General features: G+C 44.0%; 1 protein-coding gene across 5 annotated transcripts in view; it reads left to right on the top strand.

Moving 5' to 3' along the window:
• Nucleotides 1-22,095, top strand: part of LOC147105651 (T-complex protein 11-like protein 2) — a 51,265-nt gene that overhangs the window by 11,390 nt on the left and 17,780 nt on the right. The window contains exons 1-4 of one of the 5 annotated variants that reach the window (XM_086010190.1): nt 6,566-6,583; nt 9,347-9,410; nt 11,132-11,298; nt 20,094-20,226. In XM_086010190.1, the coding sequence (XP_085866316.1) occupies nt 11,139-11,298; nt 20,094-20,226 (293 nt within the window). In that variant the 5' untranslated portion in view covers nt 6,566-6,583; nt 9,347-9,410; nt 11,132-11,138. Of the gene's footprint in view, nt 1-6,565; nt 6,584-6,740; nt 6,803-6,841; nt 6,998-9,346; nt 9,411-11,131; nt 11,299-16,373; nt 18,989-20,093; nt 20,227-22,095 lie in introns of those variants that run through there. The other 4 variants (XM_086010186.1, XM_086010187.1, XM_086010188.1 and 1 more) reach the window with 4 other exon arrangements.

Genomic DNA, 22,095 nt, shown 5'->3' on the forward strand with positions numbered 1-22,095 from the left:
TGCCCCTCCGGAACCTTCTTCCCCTTCACTTTCCTCTGACCCCCCTTCTCCCAATCTCACCCCCTGCCGCGTTTTCACTATCCCCTCTGACCTTCCCCTCTCTGACCCCGAACGATCAGTCCTCAGCAAAGGCCTGAGCTTCATCCCCTTATGCCCCCACCTCAATGAATTTCGAGCTCGGCGCGATGCTGAGCTCTTTTTCCGCCGCCTTCGCCTCCGTGCCCACTTCATTGGCCAGGAGTCTTCCCCCCGCACGGCTGACCCTTTCTCCCACTTACAGAATTCTCGTTCTACCTGGACCCCTCCCTCTGGCCTCTTACCCTCTCTAGATCTTTTCATTGCAAACAGCTGCCGTGACATCGGCCGTCTCCATTTCTCTGCTCCCCTCACTCACTCCAACCCACCTCCCTCTGAACTTGCAGCACTCCATTCTCTCAGATCCAACCCCGACATTGTCATTAAACCTGTTGACAAGGGTGGTGCTGTTGTTGTTTGGCGAACCGACCTCTACCTAGCGGAAGCTGAACGCCAACTCTCCGACACCTCCTCCTACCTGCACCTGAACCATGACCCCACTACCGAACATCAAGCCATTGTTTCCAAGACTGTCACTGACCTCCTCCTCTGGAGATCTTCCCCCCACGGCCGCCAACCTCATAGTTCCCCAGCCCCGCACAGCCCGCTTCTACCTCCTTCCCAAGATCCACAAACAGGACTGCCCTGGTAGACCCATCGTTTCAGCCTGTTCTTGCCCCACGGAACTTATCTCTTCCTATCTCGACTCTATCTTTTCTCCCCTTGTCCAGTCTCTTCCCACCTACATCCGTGACTCTTCCGACGCCCTCCGCCACTTTAACAGTTTCCTGGCCCCAACTGCCTCCTTTTCACTATGGACGTACAATCCCTCTACACCTCCATCCCCCACCAGGATGGCCTGAGGGCGCTCCGCTTCTTCCTTGAACAGAGGCCCAACCAGTCCCCATCCTCCACCACCACCCTCCTCCGCCTGGCTGAACTTGTTCTCACATTGGACAACTTCTCCTTTGACTCCACTCATTTCCTCCAAATCAAAGATGTTGCTATGGGTACCCGCATGGATCCTAGCTATGCCATCTTTTTCCGGTACATTGATGACTGTATCGGTGCCGTCTCCTGCTCTCGCCCTGAACTAGAAAATTTCATTCACTTTGCTTCCAATTTCAACCCTTCCCTCACCTTCACATGGTCCATCTCTGACTCTTCCCTTCCCTTCCTCGACTTCTCCATCTCCATCTCTGGGGATAGGTTATTGACAAACATTCACTACAAGCCCACTGACTCCCACAGCTACCTGGACTACACTTCCTCTCACCCTGCCTCCTGTAAGGACTCTATTCCATTCTCCTAGTTTCTCCGTCTCCGCCGCATCTGCTCAGTCTATGCCACCTTCCATACCAGTGCTTCCGACATGTCTTCCTTTTTCCTCAACCGAGGACTCCCCTCTACTGTGGTTGACACGGCCCTCGACCGTGTCTGTTCTATCTCCCGCACTTCTGCCCTCACCCCTGCCCCTCCCTCCCGGAACCACGATAGAGTTCCCCTTGTCCTCACCTTTCACCCCACCAGCCTCCACATTCAACGGATCACCCTCCGCCATTTCCGCCACCTCCAGCGTGATCCACCACCAAACACCTCTTCCCCTCACCTCCCCTTTCAGCATTCCATAGGGACTGCTCCCTCCGCAACACCCTAGTCCACTCCTCTACCACCCCTAGCACCCCTTCCCCTAGCACCTTCTCGTGCAAGCGCAGGAGATGCAACACATGCCCTTATACCTCCCCCCTTCCCACTGTCCAGGGCCCCAAACACCCCTTCCAGGTGAAACAGCAATTTACTTGTACTTCTTGCAATTCAGTATACTGTATTCGCTGCTCACGATGTGGTCTCCTCTACATTGGGGAGACGAAACGCAAATTGGGTGACCACTTTGCGGAACACCTCCATTCAGTCCGTAAGGGGGACCCCGAGCTCCTAGTGGCCTGTCACTTTAATTCACTGCCCCATTCCCACTCAGACCTCACCGTCCTCGGCCTCTTGCATTGTTCCACGGAAGCTCAGCGTAAGCTTGAGGAACAGCACCTCATCTTTCGATTGGGCATTCTACAGCCCTCTGGACTCAACATAGAGTTCAACAATTTCAGATCATAACCTCGGCCCCTATCACATACTGTATATATATTTTCTTTTTTTTATCCACACTTTTTGTTTGGCCTTTTCTTCTTCCCTCCCACATGGCAGCTGTCCTTCATTCTGCCAGCGCAATTCACACCCCATCTAGAGCCATCCTTTGTTCCTTTAACCTGTCCCATTACCACCTCCTCTTGCCTTGAATATCTCTTAATGTCTCTTAATCGCTCCTGCCTTCTATCCTATCACTGACCTTCCCTTTTGTTCTTTCATCCCCTCCCCCTTTTCCCAGCCCCTAAACTTGCTTTCCATTTCCTGCTTTTTTCCAGTTCTGACGAAAGGTCTTCGACCTGAAACGTTAACTCTGTTTCTCTCTCCACGGAGGCTGCAATGGCCTGCTGAGTTTTTTCAGCATTTTCTGTTGTTATTGAGGATTGTAGGTTGTTTCCACTCGATGAAATACATCCCATTTAAGGTATAGTATATTTTAAATCAGAATTGGCTTTGGAGAAGACATGAATTGTCTAGGAAAAATATCCTGTATCTGAAGCTGGTGGGGTCCTTCTTTAAATATAGAGCTGGGGCTCTGATGCAATCAACGGGCCTGACTGCTATTTTAACCGGAGGATGAGCGAGTAAGCCATTCTGGCTTTCCCGCCAGGTCCACCGAGTGAGCGGGAAGAGGAGCAAGGGCCAGAAGAGTCCCAAACAGGTCATTTAAAAAACTTTTTTTTAACATTCTTTGTGGGGCTAGGAGGAGCAGGAGTGGTCCTCTGGGCCCCACAAGGAAAGTTTAAGGCTCCCCTGCCCCGGGCTCCCCCCTTTCACGATCACAAGACCCTCCTGAAACCCCCTCCCCATGACTTATTCTTAAAAGTTGACACAATCTCTGCTTCAATCACTAACTCTAGTACTGCATTCCACAGCCTCACAACCTTTTTATTAAAAAAAGTTTCTCCTCCTGTGTCCTAAATCTCTTGCATGTAATCTTATATCTATGTCTCCTCATTTTAGACCATATAACCACTGGAAACTGTGTTTCTATATACCATGTCCCATCCCTTCATCATTTTAAATACCTCAATCAAATCACTGCATCATTTCATCTGTTCCAATAAAAACAACCACAATTTTTCACAAGTCTTTCTTCATATTTGTATTTCCTCATACCAGGCATCATCGACAAAGTCTGTACCGCACTCTATATCTTTCCTATAGCGTGAAGTCCAAAAGTGTTCACAGTACTCCAACTCTGTTAATAGCATGGTTTTATATAGATTCCCCATTCCTTCTTCACTTTTATGCCCTATACTTCTTGCCATAACACACATTGTTCCTTTAGCTTTTTATGGCCTTATCCACTTGAGGTGTTGCTTTTAATGTGAACCTAAACCATTAAATCCTTCTGCTCTTCCACATCATCCAGCCATCCCCATTCAAAGTATAAGTTTTTTTTAACCATAAATGCATCACCTCGCACTTACTGACATTGAATCCCATCTGTCACTTTTTTGTCTATGCAAACATATTTTCTTGCAGCTTCCTTTGGTTCTTGGGATTATTTATTATGCCTCCAATTTTAGTATCATCTACAAGTTTGGACACCATTCCCTCTAGTCCTATATCCAAAACTTATATACAGAGTGGTTCCAGAACCGAACCCCGTGGGACACTGCTACCCACTCCCAACCACTCTGAGACCTGCCCTTAAGTCCTACTCTGCTCCCTTCTAACCATTTTTTAAATACAATTTGCTACCCTTCCCCTAATTCCATAGTCTATTCCTGTACCCTCCTGTGTGGTACCTTTTCAAAGGCTTTCTGCAAATCCAAGTATACCACATCCACTACATTTTCACTAATCCACCATATCTGTCACCTTCTCAGAAGCATGATCTTCCTTTTTGAAATCCATGTTGGCTGCATCTATTTGCTCTTCATGTAGATATTTAGTAACTCATCTTTAATTAAAGATTCCACTGATATAAACACTAATTTATCTGTAATTACCCAGGTTGACTCTCTGATCAAACTGACCCTGACCCGTAGGGGGCGATTTTGTCAGCCCTGGGGAGGCGGGTTTGGAGGTGGGACTGCCGGGAAAATGGCAGAATCTGGGGGCGGGTACCCATCCCGCCTCCATGTCATCTTTCCAGGAGGCAGGTACCCGACCCGTGCTGGGTCCCGTCTCTTGGAGGCGGGAAGGGGATTATAGCCACTTAACTGCCTGTTAACAGGTAGTTAGTTAACAGAAAGTTAAGAGGATTATCCCCATTTTTCCATCAGAGGTGCGGGCTTCCCGACGTCAGGAAACCCCGCCAGGGTCACCAAGATGAACAGTGAGTCTGCGGGGATCGGAGGGGTCCAAAAGTGCGCTGTGGAGGTGGGTGCAAGTGTGGAGAGGTAAGTATGTGAGATGAGTGAAAAGTGTTAGAAAAAGTTTACTGACCTTTGTTTCTTCCTGCAGGCTTCAATTGTTGGGGATCCGGAGGCTCCGGCATCTCAATGGCAGTGATGACAGAATGGCTGCTGCATTCTCCGATCCAACAGCCATCTGCTTTCTGCTCAGAAAATAGGTTTGGTGAGCCTTGAGTACAAGAACTCACCAAACAACAGAGAATTTCAGTGTTTGACAGCTTCTCAAAGCTGTCAAACGATGACAATTCATCTGTCAAAAATTTTTGACAGATGAAATGTCATTCGCTGACGTTCTCTGTAACCGGCTTCCCCTTAATTGGCCTGCTAAGCCCACTGGGCGGGCTTAACAAGGTCAATCAAGGGAAAATAGCGTGGGTTGGCCACAAGTCAATGGGGGCGGGACTAAAACCCGACAAGCAGCAGTCCCGCCTCCAATGCGCCCCCATTGGCAAAATCACCCCCGTAGTTTCAACTTGCACAGTCCCATTGAGCAAGTTTCTCATCTTGATTCCATTCTTTCCCATTGATCATTGATTATGCTTCCCATTTTTGTCTGTCCCTTTCCTTTTATGTGATCCCTCTGACTCCTTTCGTCCTTTCCTTGATATCTCTTTCTGGAAAGTGATGCACATGCTCTCCTGTTATTATCGCTCAAATCAGTAACCCTATCCTACAGCGCAACAGTAGATCTACAAAAATGTAACAGGGGAACCATTGATGGCAAGACATTTACATAGCTGCAAACAAGTTGTCATCATTACTACAAAGGCCCTGAAACAAAGCTGCCACCAGTGCTTTTAGGAGAACCTTCCACATTGCTATCAGCTTAGTACCATCAGAGGGATGGTGACTTTCCTCCAGCTGCGAAGGACCTGAAGATAAAAATAATACAAGACCTCTATTGAGAGAAGTGTGTGTAAGCTTCTATTTTTAGTAATACAGTACATGTATTGTGTGGTTTTCGTATCCCAGTGCCATCAGAGGGTGGAGTGCAGTGGAAAACTCTCCCAAATAAACATTTGAATTAATGTAAAATAAATGTCAGAATTTAATGTGTCAGCTGGAAGTTGTCACCTGGTGCGGGGATAACGGGCAAGTCAGAGGGCCTCTCGTGGGACTGCTCCTGGGCCTGGCCAAGGTGGCCATCAACAGGTCCAGGCAGCGGGCGGTCGAGGGGGCCGTTCGGCCCGACTACCTGCCTCTCTTCTGCGGTTACGTTCGCGCCCGGGTGGCCCTGGAGATGGAGCACGTGGTGTCCACCAGCACGCTCGAGGCCTTCTGCGACCGGTGGGTACCAGTAGGACTGGAGTGCATTATCACCACCGAAAATGGAATTTTAATTTAATTTGTTAAGTTTCCGTTAAACTTTTTAAAGTTGCAGCTTTTATTGATTGTGCCCCTTTGGTTGACTTTTAATAGGCAATTGCCGCATAAATAAGAGTCAGCTGGAAGTTGTGTTCATGGTACAGCGAGAACCAGGACATTTCCTTCTCGAATAGATGGGTACAAATTGTACAGTTCCCCCGATGAGTGTGCATATTTGTTATAATTCAGCCAGCAATTTCCTGACCACTGCAAGTGTGAATTTTAAATGAACAATTGTTCTGTGTAACTACTATTGGAGTGGCAGCGCTTTGTTCCGTGAAAGACGAAAGATCGAGATGATAAAGTTTGTTTCACCAGGAAGCATATTTCCTTCGAAGCGTTGGGGAGGGGAGAACGGCAATGCTGCAGGTTCAGCATAAACCCTTGAGGCACTAGACGCTGCCACCTTTCCTGCCCGCTGGTTGCTAAGGCATTCTGTTAAGTAGCCCAACAGCTGCACACAGTTTGCCGGTTACTATGGAGCCAGCGCCGCCAGGTCCCGTCACGGGACGCCCACTCATTGTAGCAACAATAACGTCATCACGTCACATCCGTAAACAAACAGGCCGAGCTCATCGGTCCTGACACCGCGCGGGGGAGAGGGGCTTCGGGGAGAGCAGACATCAGCTGCCAAGGTACTTTTGCCGACAAAACATCGGCTTCCGAGACGACAGGTTCCGCAAAAACCAAACGTTCACGGCTGCTGAAGCGTCTAGCCGGCGGGTAACGCTTAAGATGTCCGGATGGTGACGGCATGCGCCCCCGCCGGCGGAGTGGACTCGCCGGGTCCCGGGCGATACATAAAGAGTGGCGCGCGCCACTGCCCCAGCTGCTGCTGCTGGTGCCCTTTAAATGTGAGTGACAGCTGGAGCTCAGCGATCCCCAGCCCGCTCAACCCAGCCCCCCGAACCCAACCCCAGCCCGCCGCCGCTGCTGGAGCCCAGCGAGACCCAGCCCGCCGCCGCTGGAGCCCAGTGAGCCCCAACCCGCTACTGCCTAAGCCCAGCGAACCCCAACCCCAGTCCCCTGCTGCTGGAGCCCTTTTAAATGTGAGTGACAGCTGGAACTCAGCGAGCCCCAGCCCAGCACCCTCCTGCCTACTCCTAAAGTCTCGTAAGGCACTGTTCACCTGCGACAGTCGGCATTCCGGGGTCGGCGCTACCTTGTCAGTCCCGTTGCCCTGCTTTGACAGCGTATTATTTATGCATCGACTGCACTTTTTTTTAGATTTCTCGTAAACAAGGGGTTAATTCGAGTAAGGCGCTCCAAAGTGATTTCTGTTTGTAAAGGGAGCCCCAATTCTCCTTTTTCCCCCCTCCCCTGTTTACACCGGGTAGTCTCGGTTCAGTGGCTGATGTGTCCTTCCTGGGCTGTTCTTCGTCCTCTAGTTGTGGAGGTGTTGATGTTTTTTTCGGCTTGTTATGATAGCTCTGATCACATGGGTGCCTGCGTGACGTGGGAAGAGGAGCTTTGCAACTGTACATCAACTCTCCACAGCGGCCCATCTATGGCCGTGTTGTTGCACCGAGTGCAGCAGTTTCCTTAGCGTGGGGTTGCAGTGAATTCACTCATTTCTTTATTGGCCTTTCTCATTCCATTTACCTCTCCGGCTACTCCGGATTTGCCGCTGCAATTCCGGTCTGCCTCCTATATGAAACTGCCTTTGTAGCAGTTTGAGTGTACATCAGTTCTCGCTAAACTGCAGCTATCTGAACTTCTATTTTTGAGTATCAACCATAAAGGTCATGCATGACTTGGTGAAAGCAAACATATATTCAGGCAGAAAGAACAGCTGTGTAATTCAGTGCTAAATGTATATCCCTTATTAAAACCGTATACAGTTACTTTGTACTTAACCCAGGGCAGTGATCATATTAGTGTGGTTACTCTGATTTCAGTAAAATATAGTAATGGGCATGTTTCCTGTAGAGTTGCATTGGGAGTCAAGACTAAGTGTAGTTTTCAAGTTAAGCATGGGTAGCGAGTGGGGGATAATCGGACTAGGGTGTTCAAATATAACTCGGTCCCCATTTTAAAGGCATACATTATGTCCTTATTTTTATTTGGTTATAAATTCCTATGACCATATTTATGTAAACTTGTTTGTAATTGCACTCTCCCGCCAGTGGTGGCACTGTAGCACTTTCACTGGGGGAGGTGGAATTACAAAATGATATTTTCATAGGCAGTTAAACATGTGAATGGGGAATCCATAATGGAAAGCGTTAAGTGGAAGTGCGTTCAAATGCAAGATGTTTAATTTGACTGGCCAGCTTCTGCAGCATCGATTCAATACTATTAAATCAACTCTAGGGAGTAATAAACAAACTCTTCAATGACCTAATTCTACAATTGAAATGAATAGAGATGAGATATCTAGTGAAAAGACTTGCATGCAGAAAGACACTCTTGAGAAAATGTGTTGGGGTATTAAGTTTGATTTATTGTAGTTTAAGCACGCTCAGAAACGTCAGGCCAGGAGCCTGATACTCCCAGGATTAGAATAGTAAACTGTCAATACCTTTTTAAATGGGTTTGATTTTTCATCATGACCTGCATATGAAGACTATTACCCTAAACTGTTGCCGCTACTTGACTGAGGCATGAGATGACCTGTCTCACTGTCACCTTTAAAAGAGAGGAAGAACGTCAGTGGTTGGCCCATAAAACCAGAAAGATTCCAAGTTTGATTCCTGATCTCTGCTGAGATAACTGAGCTCAGTGGGGCAGCAGTAAGGATGGTGCAATTAGCCTCAACACCCAGGGGTTAAAAAATGGCAGGGTCCTATTTCTGATTGCTGTTCAATGATCCCAGATCTCTGTTGAGGACACAATCGGACATAGCTATGATGCATCCATGGTTAAAGTGAGGATACAATCTGGTTTGTCTTGATGCTTCTGTGGTCAAATAGTGTGCCAACATTCACTGTCAAGATTCATGTATGACTGGTGCTTATGGAACTGTACCACAGTAGTTGCAATTGAGGAAAAATGTAATGTTGAAAATGTCAGACAACAGAAAATGTATAGGCCTCTAATTAGAATCTGATTCTACAAAGTTCTTTTTGTAGAGACTCAGTCTGAATTGAGGCAGCATATGATGTTACTGTTTAAATTGTTTTTGTATAATCTAACTGGTAACTATATCCAATCATGAACTAAGCTGTACACAAATATGGTACATTTAAGATCCTCCTAGCTACTTCACTTCATGTTTTCAAGAGACTTTCAAATCCTATCCACATTTTAACTTATTGGCACTCATTGAGTGAAAACTCATGACGTCTGCAGTTGTATGCTGTATTGTGTGGTCAAATGTAACATGAAAGTAAATTCTCTTTAGTTTGACTTTTAATTTAAAAGCTTGCAGGTTTGATCAATTTTTGTTTATTTTTAAGGTGCACTTCAAATCGGACACTTGGTTTATTTACGATCCTTTTGTAGAGCTACTACACTTGAAAGGTAAGCAATATTTTCATTTTGGAGGGAAAAGGAATGAACAGATTATCAGCAATAAGGGTTTTTATTTCTGCATCAGGTGTCCCATCCATCAGCGAGTAGTTAAAAATGACAAAAACTCTTTAAATATTTTAAGAAAATATTTATGGGGGGGGATGAATTCAAACTGGGTTCATATACATGTTAATCTATAATTATTAAATGTAATTTTTTGAGTCCATTTCACCAATCAGATTGGTTGAAGTGCCCACTGCGAATGCAGAACCAATCAGATCCCAGAGACCACTTCTCTTCATTCAGTCTGTCCATTCAACCTATCAGATCCAAGACCATGTCATCAGGAACTAATCCGAACCAAGAACCAGCTATGTAATTTCATCTCTGGTTAGGACCACTTACATTAAAACTTTCTAATAGAATAAACAAATAACAAATTTAATAATTGGTGTAAAAATCTTAAACTTAATCATAAACTTTCCCATCCCACCTTCCAATAGCTCTTGCATCGCATTTTTACACAGACTCTCTTTCCTCCCCCCCCCCCCCCCCCGCTCCTATTCAAAATCAAGCAATCTTCAGACCCTCTCCTTCTAACAGACACGGCACCTGCGTGTTCCTGGACTTGGCCCAAGGTTCTAATGAAGAATGCATGTGCATGCTGATGAATCCATCCTTTCAACCCCCCCCCCCCTTCACCCCATGCTCTCCTATTAACTGCGTGTCATGGATCTCTCTTCGGTTCTGACACCTGTTGCTCCCCACTCCGCTGCTTGCTTCCTTGTGCTGCTTTCTGGTCCCAACCACTGAGCTTTGCTGCTTGGCCGAAGTGTATCTTAAATCGTCCAAGCTGAGACAAACGCCACCTGCCACAGACCCATTGTGGGAGGAAAAAAAGCAATGATATTTGGATCACACTGATGGCAGAGCTCACTATTCTCTCCCAGACAATCCATGCATCTGAGAAACTAACCTGCAAAAGAAAAGAAAATTCCAATGAATGTATACTAGAAACTGCAAATAAAAAAGGGGAAAGGCTGAAACTGACACATGGCAGGAGTGAGAATAGCTTCACTTTCGCTGTTGCAGCCTCTGTCACAGTTTAGGTTTTTATTTCTTTTTATCAATTTATTAGATTACGGGCATTAAAATTAACCAGAGCTGCTCCTCCTTGGAGACCAGAGTCACGTGGGGGGAGGGGGGGAAGGATAGAATGAGCTGCTGAAAGTGAAGATTAACAGAGAGAGACACAGAGTGAGATAGTTGCATTAAGAGATGCTGTGTTTTTTCTCTACTTTTTGAACGTGAGCACTACCTTGGGAAGTCAATTGGCTTTGTCAAGGAAGTTGCAGTCTTACATTTTCTTGTACTTACCCCCTTTTGACTTGGAGGCATGTGATAATTTTTCTGCTATTTTCCTTGCTTGTAGGCTAGCTCAGTTTATTCAGGCCTTAATTTGTTTGGGTTTATAAGTGCAACTGGCAGGAGATTGCTAACTTTTGGCTGAGGGCTATACAAGTAACTCTTGGCATTTTTGTTTCTTCTATTCTGTTTGGTTGGTCTGGCATTTTTGTTCCTTCTATTCTGTTTGGTTGGTCTATTATTTTATATCATTTCTTTCAAGTTATTTTACGAAATCCCAATTAAATGTTTTAAAGATGATTTCAGAAAACACATGACCAGTTTGCAATAATGAATTTCTATGTTTGCACATTTTGTTTTTACAGTGAGAAGATGCCTTTCAGTAATGAGAAACATTCCTTGAATGATGAATCATTGAACAGTGACACTGAATCTTGTGAACGGTCAGATAGTGTCAACTCTTCAAGTGATTATGAATATGCTCGACAAAGCTTCAGTAGTGATTCTTCTAGCAAACCCAGCTCGCCAGCCTGTAGGTCTTTTGAGCTCCATTTTTTAAAAAAAGTTACAAAGTGTAGTCTGTGATAAATAATAATGTATGTGAAACCATCATACCACCTTCTACACAATATTGGGTTGAATGCAGACTTGCTTTATTTTGCTGTGCAAGAAGCCCCTAAAATGTTTGGTTTAGGTAACAACTGAGTGGTGTCGCAGTACAGGAAACTTTTTTATCCAGAACCGACATGGTGCCGGTTCATCAAAAATTCCGGATAACTGAAAGCTATAGTAAAAGAGACGGAGCTGAGAGCTCCGTATAAAGCAACAAACCCTGTTGCTTAGCAACAGGTTCAGAACAATGGCCACAAGTTCCAAGCGTCTCTGTAGCTTAGCAACAGCTGCAGCCACACCCTTGCACAGCAACAGATCGAGGAAGGCAAGTAATAAAACTTACCTGAACCTACTACTGAATTTTGCCGGTTAACCGAGATTTCCGGTTATTTAGGTGCCAGTAAATCGAAAGTTTCCTGTACCATGATTTAAAAAAATGTTCAAATGTATAAGATTGTAAGTAGCATGGAGTCCAGTTCGACGGAGTACTGCTTCTACAGAGTACTAAACTCTGAATTTGGTGAGTGAAAGAATTTTAAGGGTTTTAAGGGTCGATCTCTTTCTAATATTTAGTTAAGTTTTGCATTTAGCATTTAATTTAACTTTAACCTTAACTTGTAGTTTCTTTCACAGTGTTAGGCAGTGGTAAACAAGCTGCCTGCTAGTGGCAGTTACATAGTTAATTAGGTGGCTAGCTAGAACTAGTTACCTGGTAATTACTATCAGCAGGAGCTGACTTGGGTCTCTGCAATTTCTGCTAGTATAAATACAGGAGGCTTTTGCTAACGCACGGAGTCCAGTTCGACGGAGTACTGCTTCTACAGGGTACTAAACTCTGAATTTGGTGAGTGAGGGAATTCGGTGCATTGAGGGAAGTGGTGCTCTTCTGGTATTTTTTTAAAACAAGGAGCAGTCCGAGAGAGGGTGTGTGAGACAGCGATACCGGAGAGCTGAGGTCTAGAGACATTAATTAAAAGCAATAGTTTAAACAAGATACTAATTAGATTCTGAAAGAGGGAATAGACATTTTTTAGATCATGAATGGGTAGCTGATACCTGTTGCTTGCAATTCCTGCGCCATGTGGGAACTTCAGGACACTTCATCTGTCTTGGGGGACCATGTGTGTGGGTAGTGTTCGAGCTCAGGGTTTCTGAGCTTGAGGGGCAGCTGGAGTCACTGCGGAGCATCAGGGAGGCTGAGAGTTTCCTGGACCATACGTTCCAGGCGGTGGCCACCCCACAGGCAGAGAGTTCAGGATAGTAAATGGGTGGTCATCCGGAAGAGGCAGGAAGTGCAGGAGTCTTCGGGGTGTATGTCACTCTCAAACTGGTACGCAGCATTGGAGACTGCTGGGAGTGACAACACCTTGAAAGAGTGCAGTCCAGACCATGGCACCAATGGGCAAGGGACGGCACAGTGGGGATCAGCAAAGTGTAAAAATGTAGTCATTATAGGAGATGCCATAGTTAGGGGGCCAGACAGGCGTTTCTGTAACCTTCACCATATATGGTGTGTTGCCTCCCTGGTGCCAGGGTAAAGGACATCATGGAGAGGGTGTAGAATATTCTGCAGGGGGAAGGGAGTGAGCCAGAAGTTGTGGTACACGCCGGTACCAACAACGTAGAGAGGGCAGGTATTGAGGTCCTACAGTCAGCCTTTCAGGAGCTAGGGAGGAAGTTTAAAAAGTAGGACCTCAAAGGTAGTAATCGCTAGATTACTCCCAGTGCCACATGCCAGCGAGAGTAGAAATAGGAAGATCGGGAGGATCAATGCGTGGCTTGAGGCATGGTGCAGGTGGGAGGGCTTCAGATTTTTGGAGCATTGGGACCAGTTCTGGGGCAGGAGGCACCTACTCAAAAGGGATGGGTTGCACCTCAGCAGGACTGGAACCAATGTCCTCACGGCAAGGTTCACTAGTGTGGTTGGGAAGGGTTTAAACTAAATTAGCAGGGGGGTGCGCACCAGCAATTAGAAGTAGAAAAGAGGAATAAGGTGCATAAAGGAGGGAGAGTGTTGGATAGTACTAGAGAAGGAAGTAGTACCATATTAGATGATAGCAGACGAAGAAGGACTACAAGGAATACAGAGACAGATTTGGAATGCATGTTTGTAAACGCACGAAGTGTGGTGAATAAGGTTGGTGAGTTACAAGCACAATTAGCCGTGTGGGAATAACGAAACGTGACTTAAAAATGGTGAGGACTGGGTACTTAATATTCATGGATACAAGGTGTTCAGAAAAGATAGGGAAGGAAAAAAGGGAGGTGGGGTGGCAGTTCTGATTAGGGAAGACTAGTGTTGGAAAGATAGGATGTCCTTGAGGGGGCAAGGACAGAATCCATTTGGTTAGAGTTGAGAAGCAAAAAGGGTTTGAGTATTCTATAGGCCTCCAAATAGTGAGAAAGAGATATAGAGGAGCAAATCTGTAGGGAAATCCGAGATGTGCAAGAGCTATAGGGTGGTGATATTGGGGGGCTTTAATTACCCAAATGTCGATTGGGATAATGTTAGAGTAAAGGGAAAGGAGGGGGAGGAATTTCTGAAATGTGTTCAAGAGAACTTGCTTGACCAGTATGTTCTCGGCCCAGCTAGGAAGGAGGCATTGCTGAATCTGGTGCTGGGGAATGAGGTGGACCAAGTGTCTGTGGGAGAACACTCGGGTAAGAGTGATCATCGTTTCATAAGGTTTGGAATAGTAATGGAGAAGAGCAAGGAACAATCTAAAGTAGAACTTCTAACTTGGAAGAGGGCTAATTTTAATGGGATGAGAGGGGTTCTAGCCAGGGTAAAATGGAACCAAAGATTGATGGGAAAAACTGTAACGAAACAATGGGTGATCTTTAAGGAGGAGATGTTTCAGGTACAGGCTAGGTATATTCCAATAAGAGGGAAAAGTAGGGGAACCAAAGCCAGGGCTCCTTGGATGACGAGGGCAATAAAGAATATGATGAAACAAAAAAAAGAGTGTATGATGCATGTCGGGTGAATTCTTCAAGTGAGAACCGGGCTAAATACAATAAGTTGAATGGGGAAGTAAAGAGAAAATAAGACTGGCAAAGAGAGAATGAGAATAGAATGTCAGTTAACATAAAAGGGAACCCAAAAATTAGTAAATGGTAAGTAGGTAGTAAGAGGCGGGGTGGGGCCTATTGGGGACAAAGGTGGTGATATATGCTTAGAGGCGCAGGGCAAGGCTAGAATACTTAATGGGTACTTTGTATCCGTGTTTACTAAAGAAAAGGATGCTGACAAAATATCGGTAGAGGTAATGGATAGGGTGAAAATTGATAGGCAAGATATGCTTAGAGTGGAGAAGTCGCCTGGTCCAGATGGCTTGCATCCCAGGTTGCTAAGGGAAGTGGGGGTGGAGAGAGCAGAAGGGCTTGCAATCTTCCCTAGATATGGGGGTGGTGCCAGAGGATTGGAAAGTGGCAAATGTGACACCCAATCCTAGTAACTACAGGTCGGTCAGTTTAACACCTGTGGTGGGTAAGGTTTTAGAAACAATAATCGGAAAAAAATTAACAGGCACTTGGAGAGTAACTAAGGAGAGCCAGTACGGTTTTGTAAAAGGTAGATCATGTTTGACTAATCTAATTGAATTTTTTGATGAAATAACAGAGAAGGTTGATGAAGGTTGATGAACGCCCATATACAAAAGTGGGGACAAAATCGACCCAAACAACTATCGAGGCATCTGTGTAAACAGTAACCTGGGGAAGGTATTCTGTAGCATCATAAACAAAAGACTTATAAACTTCCTTGAGGAGCACAATGTCTTGAGTAAAAGCCAAATTGGATTCCTGCCAAACTATAGAACATCCGATCATATCTTCACCCTACAGACCCTAATTGACAAACACGTTCACCATAACAAAAGCAAAATCTACGCATGCTTTGTAGATTTCCAGAAGGCTTTCGACTCCATCTGGCATGACGGTTTATTCCTGAAACTTATCGAAAGCGGGGTAGGAGGGAAAACATATGATGTAATTAAATCAATGTATACAAACAACAAATGTGCAGTTAAAATTGGAGACAAACAAACAAAATACTTCCCACAGGGGCGGGGGGTGACGCAGGGCTCGCCAATCTCACCGACACTCTTTAATATTTACATAAATGGATTGGCAAAACTACTTGAACAATCTACAGCACCCGGCCTCACCCTATATGAATCCAAGGTTAAATTCCTCCTCTATGCAGACGACCTGGTTCTGCTGTCACCAACTAAGGAGGGTCTACAGCAGAACCTGGACCTGCTGGAGTCGTACTGCCAGACTTGGGCCCTGACAATAAATCCCCAAAAAACCAAAGTCCTTGTGTTCCAGCAAAGATCCAAACATCAGGGACCCAAAATAAATTTCACAGTAGGAACAACCAAAATTGAACAAACCACTAACTACACATACTTGGGCTTAAAAATCAGTTCTACGGGAAACTTCAAACTGGCTGTGAATGAACTGAAAGAGAAAGCAAGAAGGGCTTTCTATGCCATCAAAAAATCAATCCAACTAGAAATCCCAATTAGCATTTGGCTCAATTTTCAAATCAGTAATTGAACCAATTGCGCTCTATGGCAGTGAGGTATGGGGACCGCTAACACAACAAGAATGTGCAAAATGGGACAAACACCCAATTGAGATCCTACATGCAGAATTCTGTAAAAGTATCCTCCGGACTCAAAGGAAAACAGTAAACAATGCATGCAGGGCGGAACTAGGCCAATATCCATTAATAATCACTATCCAAAAAAGAGCCACCAAATTTTGGAATCACCTACAAATGAGCAACCCCCAATGCTATCACTACGACGCCCTGAAATGCCAAGAGCTGACCATAAAGAAGAATACCCTCAGTCAACTAGTCCTGGGACTCAGTGAAGTAACTATTAACAATACTAACAATAACCAGCCCCAGGACAGTGACAGGGTAACACAAAGAATTTGACCCAACACAATCGTCGCTAAGCAAAAGGAAAAATATCTGACATATTGGGCAGAAACAACAAAAACCCAAAGCAAACTCAATTGCTACTTGGCCCTAAACAGACAATACAACATAGCTGATTACCTGACCATGGTAAAGGATAACAAACTGAGAAGAACCTTGACAAGCTACAGACTTAGCGAACATAGCCTAGCGATCGAAAAAGGCAGACCAGGCTACCAAGAGAAGACAGGATATGCTCTCACTGCAGTCAGGGAGTAGTGGAGACAGAGATGCACTTCCTCACAGCCTGTGAAAAATATCAGGGCATCAGGGAGAATTTCTACCAAAAATTCTCACAAATATGCCCTGAATTCAGAAATCTGAATGACAACCAAAAACTCCCATTCCTACTGGGGGAGGAGAGAAGCTGTGTAACACTGGCGGCACACTATGTTACAGCTTGCCATGAACAGAGGGACAACCAGTAAACTAAGAAAAGAGTATATATAAACCATGCGAATGTATATTTATACACTCAGGGATATACCTGTTTATACACTGTATGAATAGAACTGCGTTTATGTGTTCAACCATAAATGTATTTTGATGCTTTGGCAACATAAGATGTACCTTATCATGCCAATAAAGCGATTTGAATTTGAATTTGAATGCAGTGGATGTTGTCTATATGGATTTTAAGAAAGCATTTGACAAAGTACCACATAAAAGGCTGGTTAACAAAATTTGAGGTGGGTCAGTGGCAGCTTGGATAAGGAATTGGCTTAAGGACAGAAAACAGCGAGTTGTTGTAAATGGTTGTTTTTCAGACTGGAGGATGGTTGACAGTGGTGTTCTCCAAGGATCAGTACTAGGACCACTGCTTTTTTTGATCTATATAAATTACTTGGATATTGGATTACAGAGTAAAATTTCAAAATTTGCTGATGATACCAAACTTGGAGGTGTGGCAAACAGTGAAGAGGCTACCAATTGACTGCAACAGGACATAGATAGGCTAGCAGAATGGGCAGACAAGTGGCAGATGAAATTTAATATAGAGAAGTGTGAAGTGATTCATTTTGGCAGGAGGGATAGGGAGAGGCAATATAGACTTAATGGCACTGTTCTAAAAAGTGTGCAGGGACAGAGGGACCTGGGGGTTCATGTGCATAAATCTTTAAAGGTGGCAGGACATATTGCAAGAGTGGTTAACAAAGCATATGACTTCATAAATAGAGGTATTGAGTACAAAAGCAGGGAAGTTATGCTGAACCTTTATAAAGCTCTGGTTAGGCCACAACTAGAGTATTGCGTCCAGTTCTGGTCACCACACTTTAGGAAGGATGTGAAGGTCCTTGAGAGGGTGCAGAGGAGATTTACCAGAATGGTTCCAGGGATGGGAGATTTTAGCTACAAGGTTAGGTTGGAGAAGCTGGGGTTGTTCTCCTTGGAGCAAAGGAGGTTGAGGGGAGATTTGATAGAGGTGTACAAGGTTATGACGGGTTTGGATAAGGTAGACAGAGAAGGGTTGTTCCCATTAGCTGATGGTACAAGGACTAGGGGGACACAGATTTAAGGTTTTGGGCAAGAGATACAGGGAGGATGTGAGGATGAATTTTTTTATGCAGCGAGTGGTAATGACCTGGAACTCGCTGCCGACGAGGGTGGTGGAAGCAGAGACGATCAATGATTTCAAAAGGAAATTGAATATGCACTTGACGGAAATAAACTTACAGGGCTATGGGGATAGAGCGGGGGAATGGGACTGACTGGATTGCTCTACAGAGAGCCAGCATGGACTCGATGGGCTGAAAGGCATCCTTCTTTGCTGTTATGATTCTGATACAGTGTCTACATAAACACTAGAAAGGACCTAGTTGGATTGGATGTTCGTACCTTCTAGAAGTTGGACAGGACTATGCTATTTGCATAAAGGCCATTAGCCTATATGGCTTTGGACTACTATATTGAATCCAGGAACAAGTGATTTGAGTTTCTTTGTCTCCACCATGCCAAATGGAGTTAAAATATTCCATGACTGGGTTGAAGGAACGGTGAGGTTGTGAATATTGACAAATGTTAAACTTTTTTGAGTGTTTGTATTCTTCTGCCATTTTCACCACTTTGTTTGTAACTGAACAGTATTCACAGTCCAATGAGTAGAGGATGGCCAACATTACAGACTGAAAGTTATTGACTTGGTATCATCACGCTGAAGATAACCCATCATTTGTTTTATGTCTGTCTAAAGTGATTTGATTCTCCCTTCTCTTAGATGGGGAGGTGATGGCACCTTCTGCAGAGCAGTCCTTGATAAAGACGCATGTGCACGTGATTAATGACATCCACCACATAATTGATTAGGATAGTAAACCAAGTATATTTACCTAAAGTGCACCTGTGTAGGTGTTGTAAAATAAAATGGAGGTTTGTTTTATTGTGACCTAATATTTATGCCCTCCTGAGGATGTCATGCATGTAGATAGCAACTCATTACAAGAAAAAACAGTTTCTCCCAAGACCAGAATGCTGCACTCCACTCGAGGCTCCAGAAATGCCAAGGGCTACTGCTGTAACTTCCTTCTGGATTTGGAGAGAATTGCTGTGTTTCAGTACTGTGAATTTGAGAATATCATCAGTGAACAGACTTGCTCTTAAGCCAAATTGGCAATCTAAGGTGATTTCAATTTCTGATAAACTTTTCATTCAATATAGTTTCTTTGGATTTTGACACTATTGTCAGGACATTAAAGGTCTAGGTCATTAAAAGCATGAAGTTGAAAGCAACAGAGAAATGAAGCGCTCAGAGGCTGAAGTAAACATAGGGTGAGGGAAGAGAATCAGAAGTCAGGACTATTTCTGTTGCCTGTTATTCTCGAGATTGAAATACTATCTCCTCATGCTCCTGGGGGTAAATACATCACACCTTGAATGATTGTGTCCAATCACTTATTAGTAGCTAATTCATTTTCCTCCTGCTCAAGGTGAGGGACATCTGTACTGGAGAGTGAAAAACTTCCACCACGTGCAAGCCAGATACAAAATAAAGTGCCTTCTATTTCAGTTGAAGATGCCTTAACCTCAACTTCAGAAGAGCATCCTATACTACGCTAATGTGACATTTGTTTCTCATCAGTGTGTGGCCTTATTACCTCACTGAATAAGATTATTCATTTTGTGTAATTAAGAGCAGTCTTCTGACGTGGATGGCTGGCAGTTAGGAGCTGAGTTGAGATTTCCTCATTCATTTAACTTGGGACTCTTGTAGCCAGTAGAAGAGCCTTTGATCCCATCAATATAGGCTGGATTCAGATTCCAGTTCCAGAAGTAAAAGGATGGTACCCTTAACCCACTCTGCTATCCATTCCTCTTGTTTACCTCATTAGACAGGTAAGATAAGCAATTAGGCATAGGTTCAAAAATGGTCATTGCTGAGTCTTGGGTGGTGATAGTGTTTTGGGAAACTGGTGAACATGGGAAGAATAAAGATCTACCCATGGATTTGTGCATGTAATCTTGGGTATGTTGCCACATGGCAGTAAAATGTTAGCAAGTACTTATGCAAGATAAACCAATCTAAGCTTGCATTTTGTGGTTTGTATTCTTGCACCTTCCACCTCACCTGGCTTTAATGGTAGGTACTAAATTGTAGATGTTAATGTTAAACAGGTGGAATAAGATGCGTATTCCTACACAAGTGATAATTATGAACAGTTGCATGTTTATACAAAGATTTGCCTGTGTATGAATCGTCAAAGCTATTTTTGTTTTTATCATTACAGCAAGCCCTCCTAAAATGGTTTCTTTTGATGACCTGATGGAGACTGCAAAAGGGTTGTCAAATATGACTCTGGCTCATGAAATAGTCATGAATAGCAACTTTCAAATGAAATCAATTGATCTTCCTCCACAAAGGTAAGAAAAGTTGCTAAATTTCTAAGTTGGGATGGTGGGTGTATAAACTTGTTCATGACCATCAACTTGTGTTGTACTTAAGGAGGTGTAGGATGGGCATTATTTATCTACTCCAAGCTGTTTTTTTAAAAGATCTGCCATCCTCGCCAATATTGATGCAGCTCTTCACATGCAGCTGATTTTTGCGTGTTGGGCATAGCCCACAAGGTTTCTTCGTGGTTGTGCCACCTATTAATCTGCACTAATTTCAGTTTCAACAAAGAAAATAATGTTCTGTTTTAGAATATTTATCATAACAGGATTCAAAAGATTCCAGTATGAATATGCCATCAAACTTCAGTCTGCAATGTTTCTAATTTTGTTCTCTAAAATGTTGTCAAGAAAGTTACAATTGGGGGGGGGGGAGGTGGGGGGGATCAAGATCAGTGAACTTTTCAGTTAACCCCAAACTAATTTAACACGGAGATGCATTTTTATTCCTGGGAGAAGAAATGTATTTATGGTGCTGTATCTGCTTTATAACTTGATATGTGAGCACTGGACTTTGACATCATTTAAATGATGGAGCATTGGACTCTCAGTCAAAAAGGCCAGATTTACATTTCCGCTTTGAAAGTTAATGCTACTTCAGGGAGAGGGGAAAAATAAATAATTTAAATGTAAAATACATCCATCCCCTCAAGAATATATATTACTCTCAAAATCTCCTATCTGTGAAGTGATATTTCCAGTCCAAAAATGAGTTGGCAGAGATGATTTGTGTCTCAGAAGGGGAGATAGTTTGGGAAGAGTCTGGTGACTGCTAGTGCAGCTCATTCCCACAAATGTGGGACTAATGCAGCCAACTGCAAGCATAGTGTATAATGCTGCAACATGTTAAGACCCACTAAAAATGGGTCTGCCTGGCAACCAAGCTTAGGGCGTCATATCAGTTTTGCATTCAGCTTGCAACTGACTGCACAAGATCCATGCTTCCAGGAATCGGTGGCACTGGTGTCTTGTGCAATGTAAAATTATCATGTACAATTTCTTCCAAAAAAAAGTCTGCCAGTTTAAAAAAAAGTTACTTTGTGATTTATTTGAATTTAAGACCCTTGACTGGTAAATATTTTGCTGTTTTTAAGTACTGCTCTCCAGCTTTAATCCTAATGCAGCCCTTTTCATTTTATGAGTATGAGGCTTTAAATCTAACAGCATGTATTACAATACCAGTTTGTCTTTGGTTTAGATTTCCCTATGATGCAATTCAGCTGGTCTAAAACCAAACTTGAATGCATAATTTGGGTTCCTTTATCTTTGAAACCAAAATTCAGCTTAGCAAAATCTCAAATAGTGGCCATGTTAAGATTTGATCCAAAGGTGTTAAATTCCAAATACCTGTTTCTAGCTTAAAATTCTCCTTTTTATCTCTTGAACTTGAGGCAATTCCGTTCAGACCATCCATATCAACAATGTGGCTACAAGAGCTGGATAGAGGGTTGGTATTCGAATGAGTGCCTCACCTCCTGACCTCTCCAAGCCTCTTTACCATGTAAAGGTGCAAGCCAGGAGTGTGATCAAATACTCACTATTTGCCTGGATGGGTGAGGCTGGAACAACAGTCATAGTTCAACACAATCCAGGACAAAGCAGTTTGCTTGATTAGTGTCTGTCACTGGACCCAGTAACCACCTTGCACCATCAGCACACTGACACCGTATGCACTGTCTACAGGATGTAATGCAGCAACTCTATGATTACTTTGACAACACCTCCCAGCCCCACAGCTTCAACCACCCAGAAGGACAATATCACCATATTAACATCATGGGAACACCAGCACCTGCAAGTTCCCTTGCTTCCTCTAAGTGATGCTCAACATAAAGTACG

The sequence above is a fragment of the Somniosus microcephalus genome, chromosome 17, assembly GCF_052327205.1.
Source record: "Somniosus microcephalus isolate GS21.2 chromosome 17, FLI_Smic_1.0, whole genome shotgun sequence".
Lineage (NCBI taxonomy): Eukaryota > Metazoa > Chordata > Chondrichthyes > Squaliformes > Somniosidae > Somniosus > Somniosus microcephalus.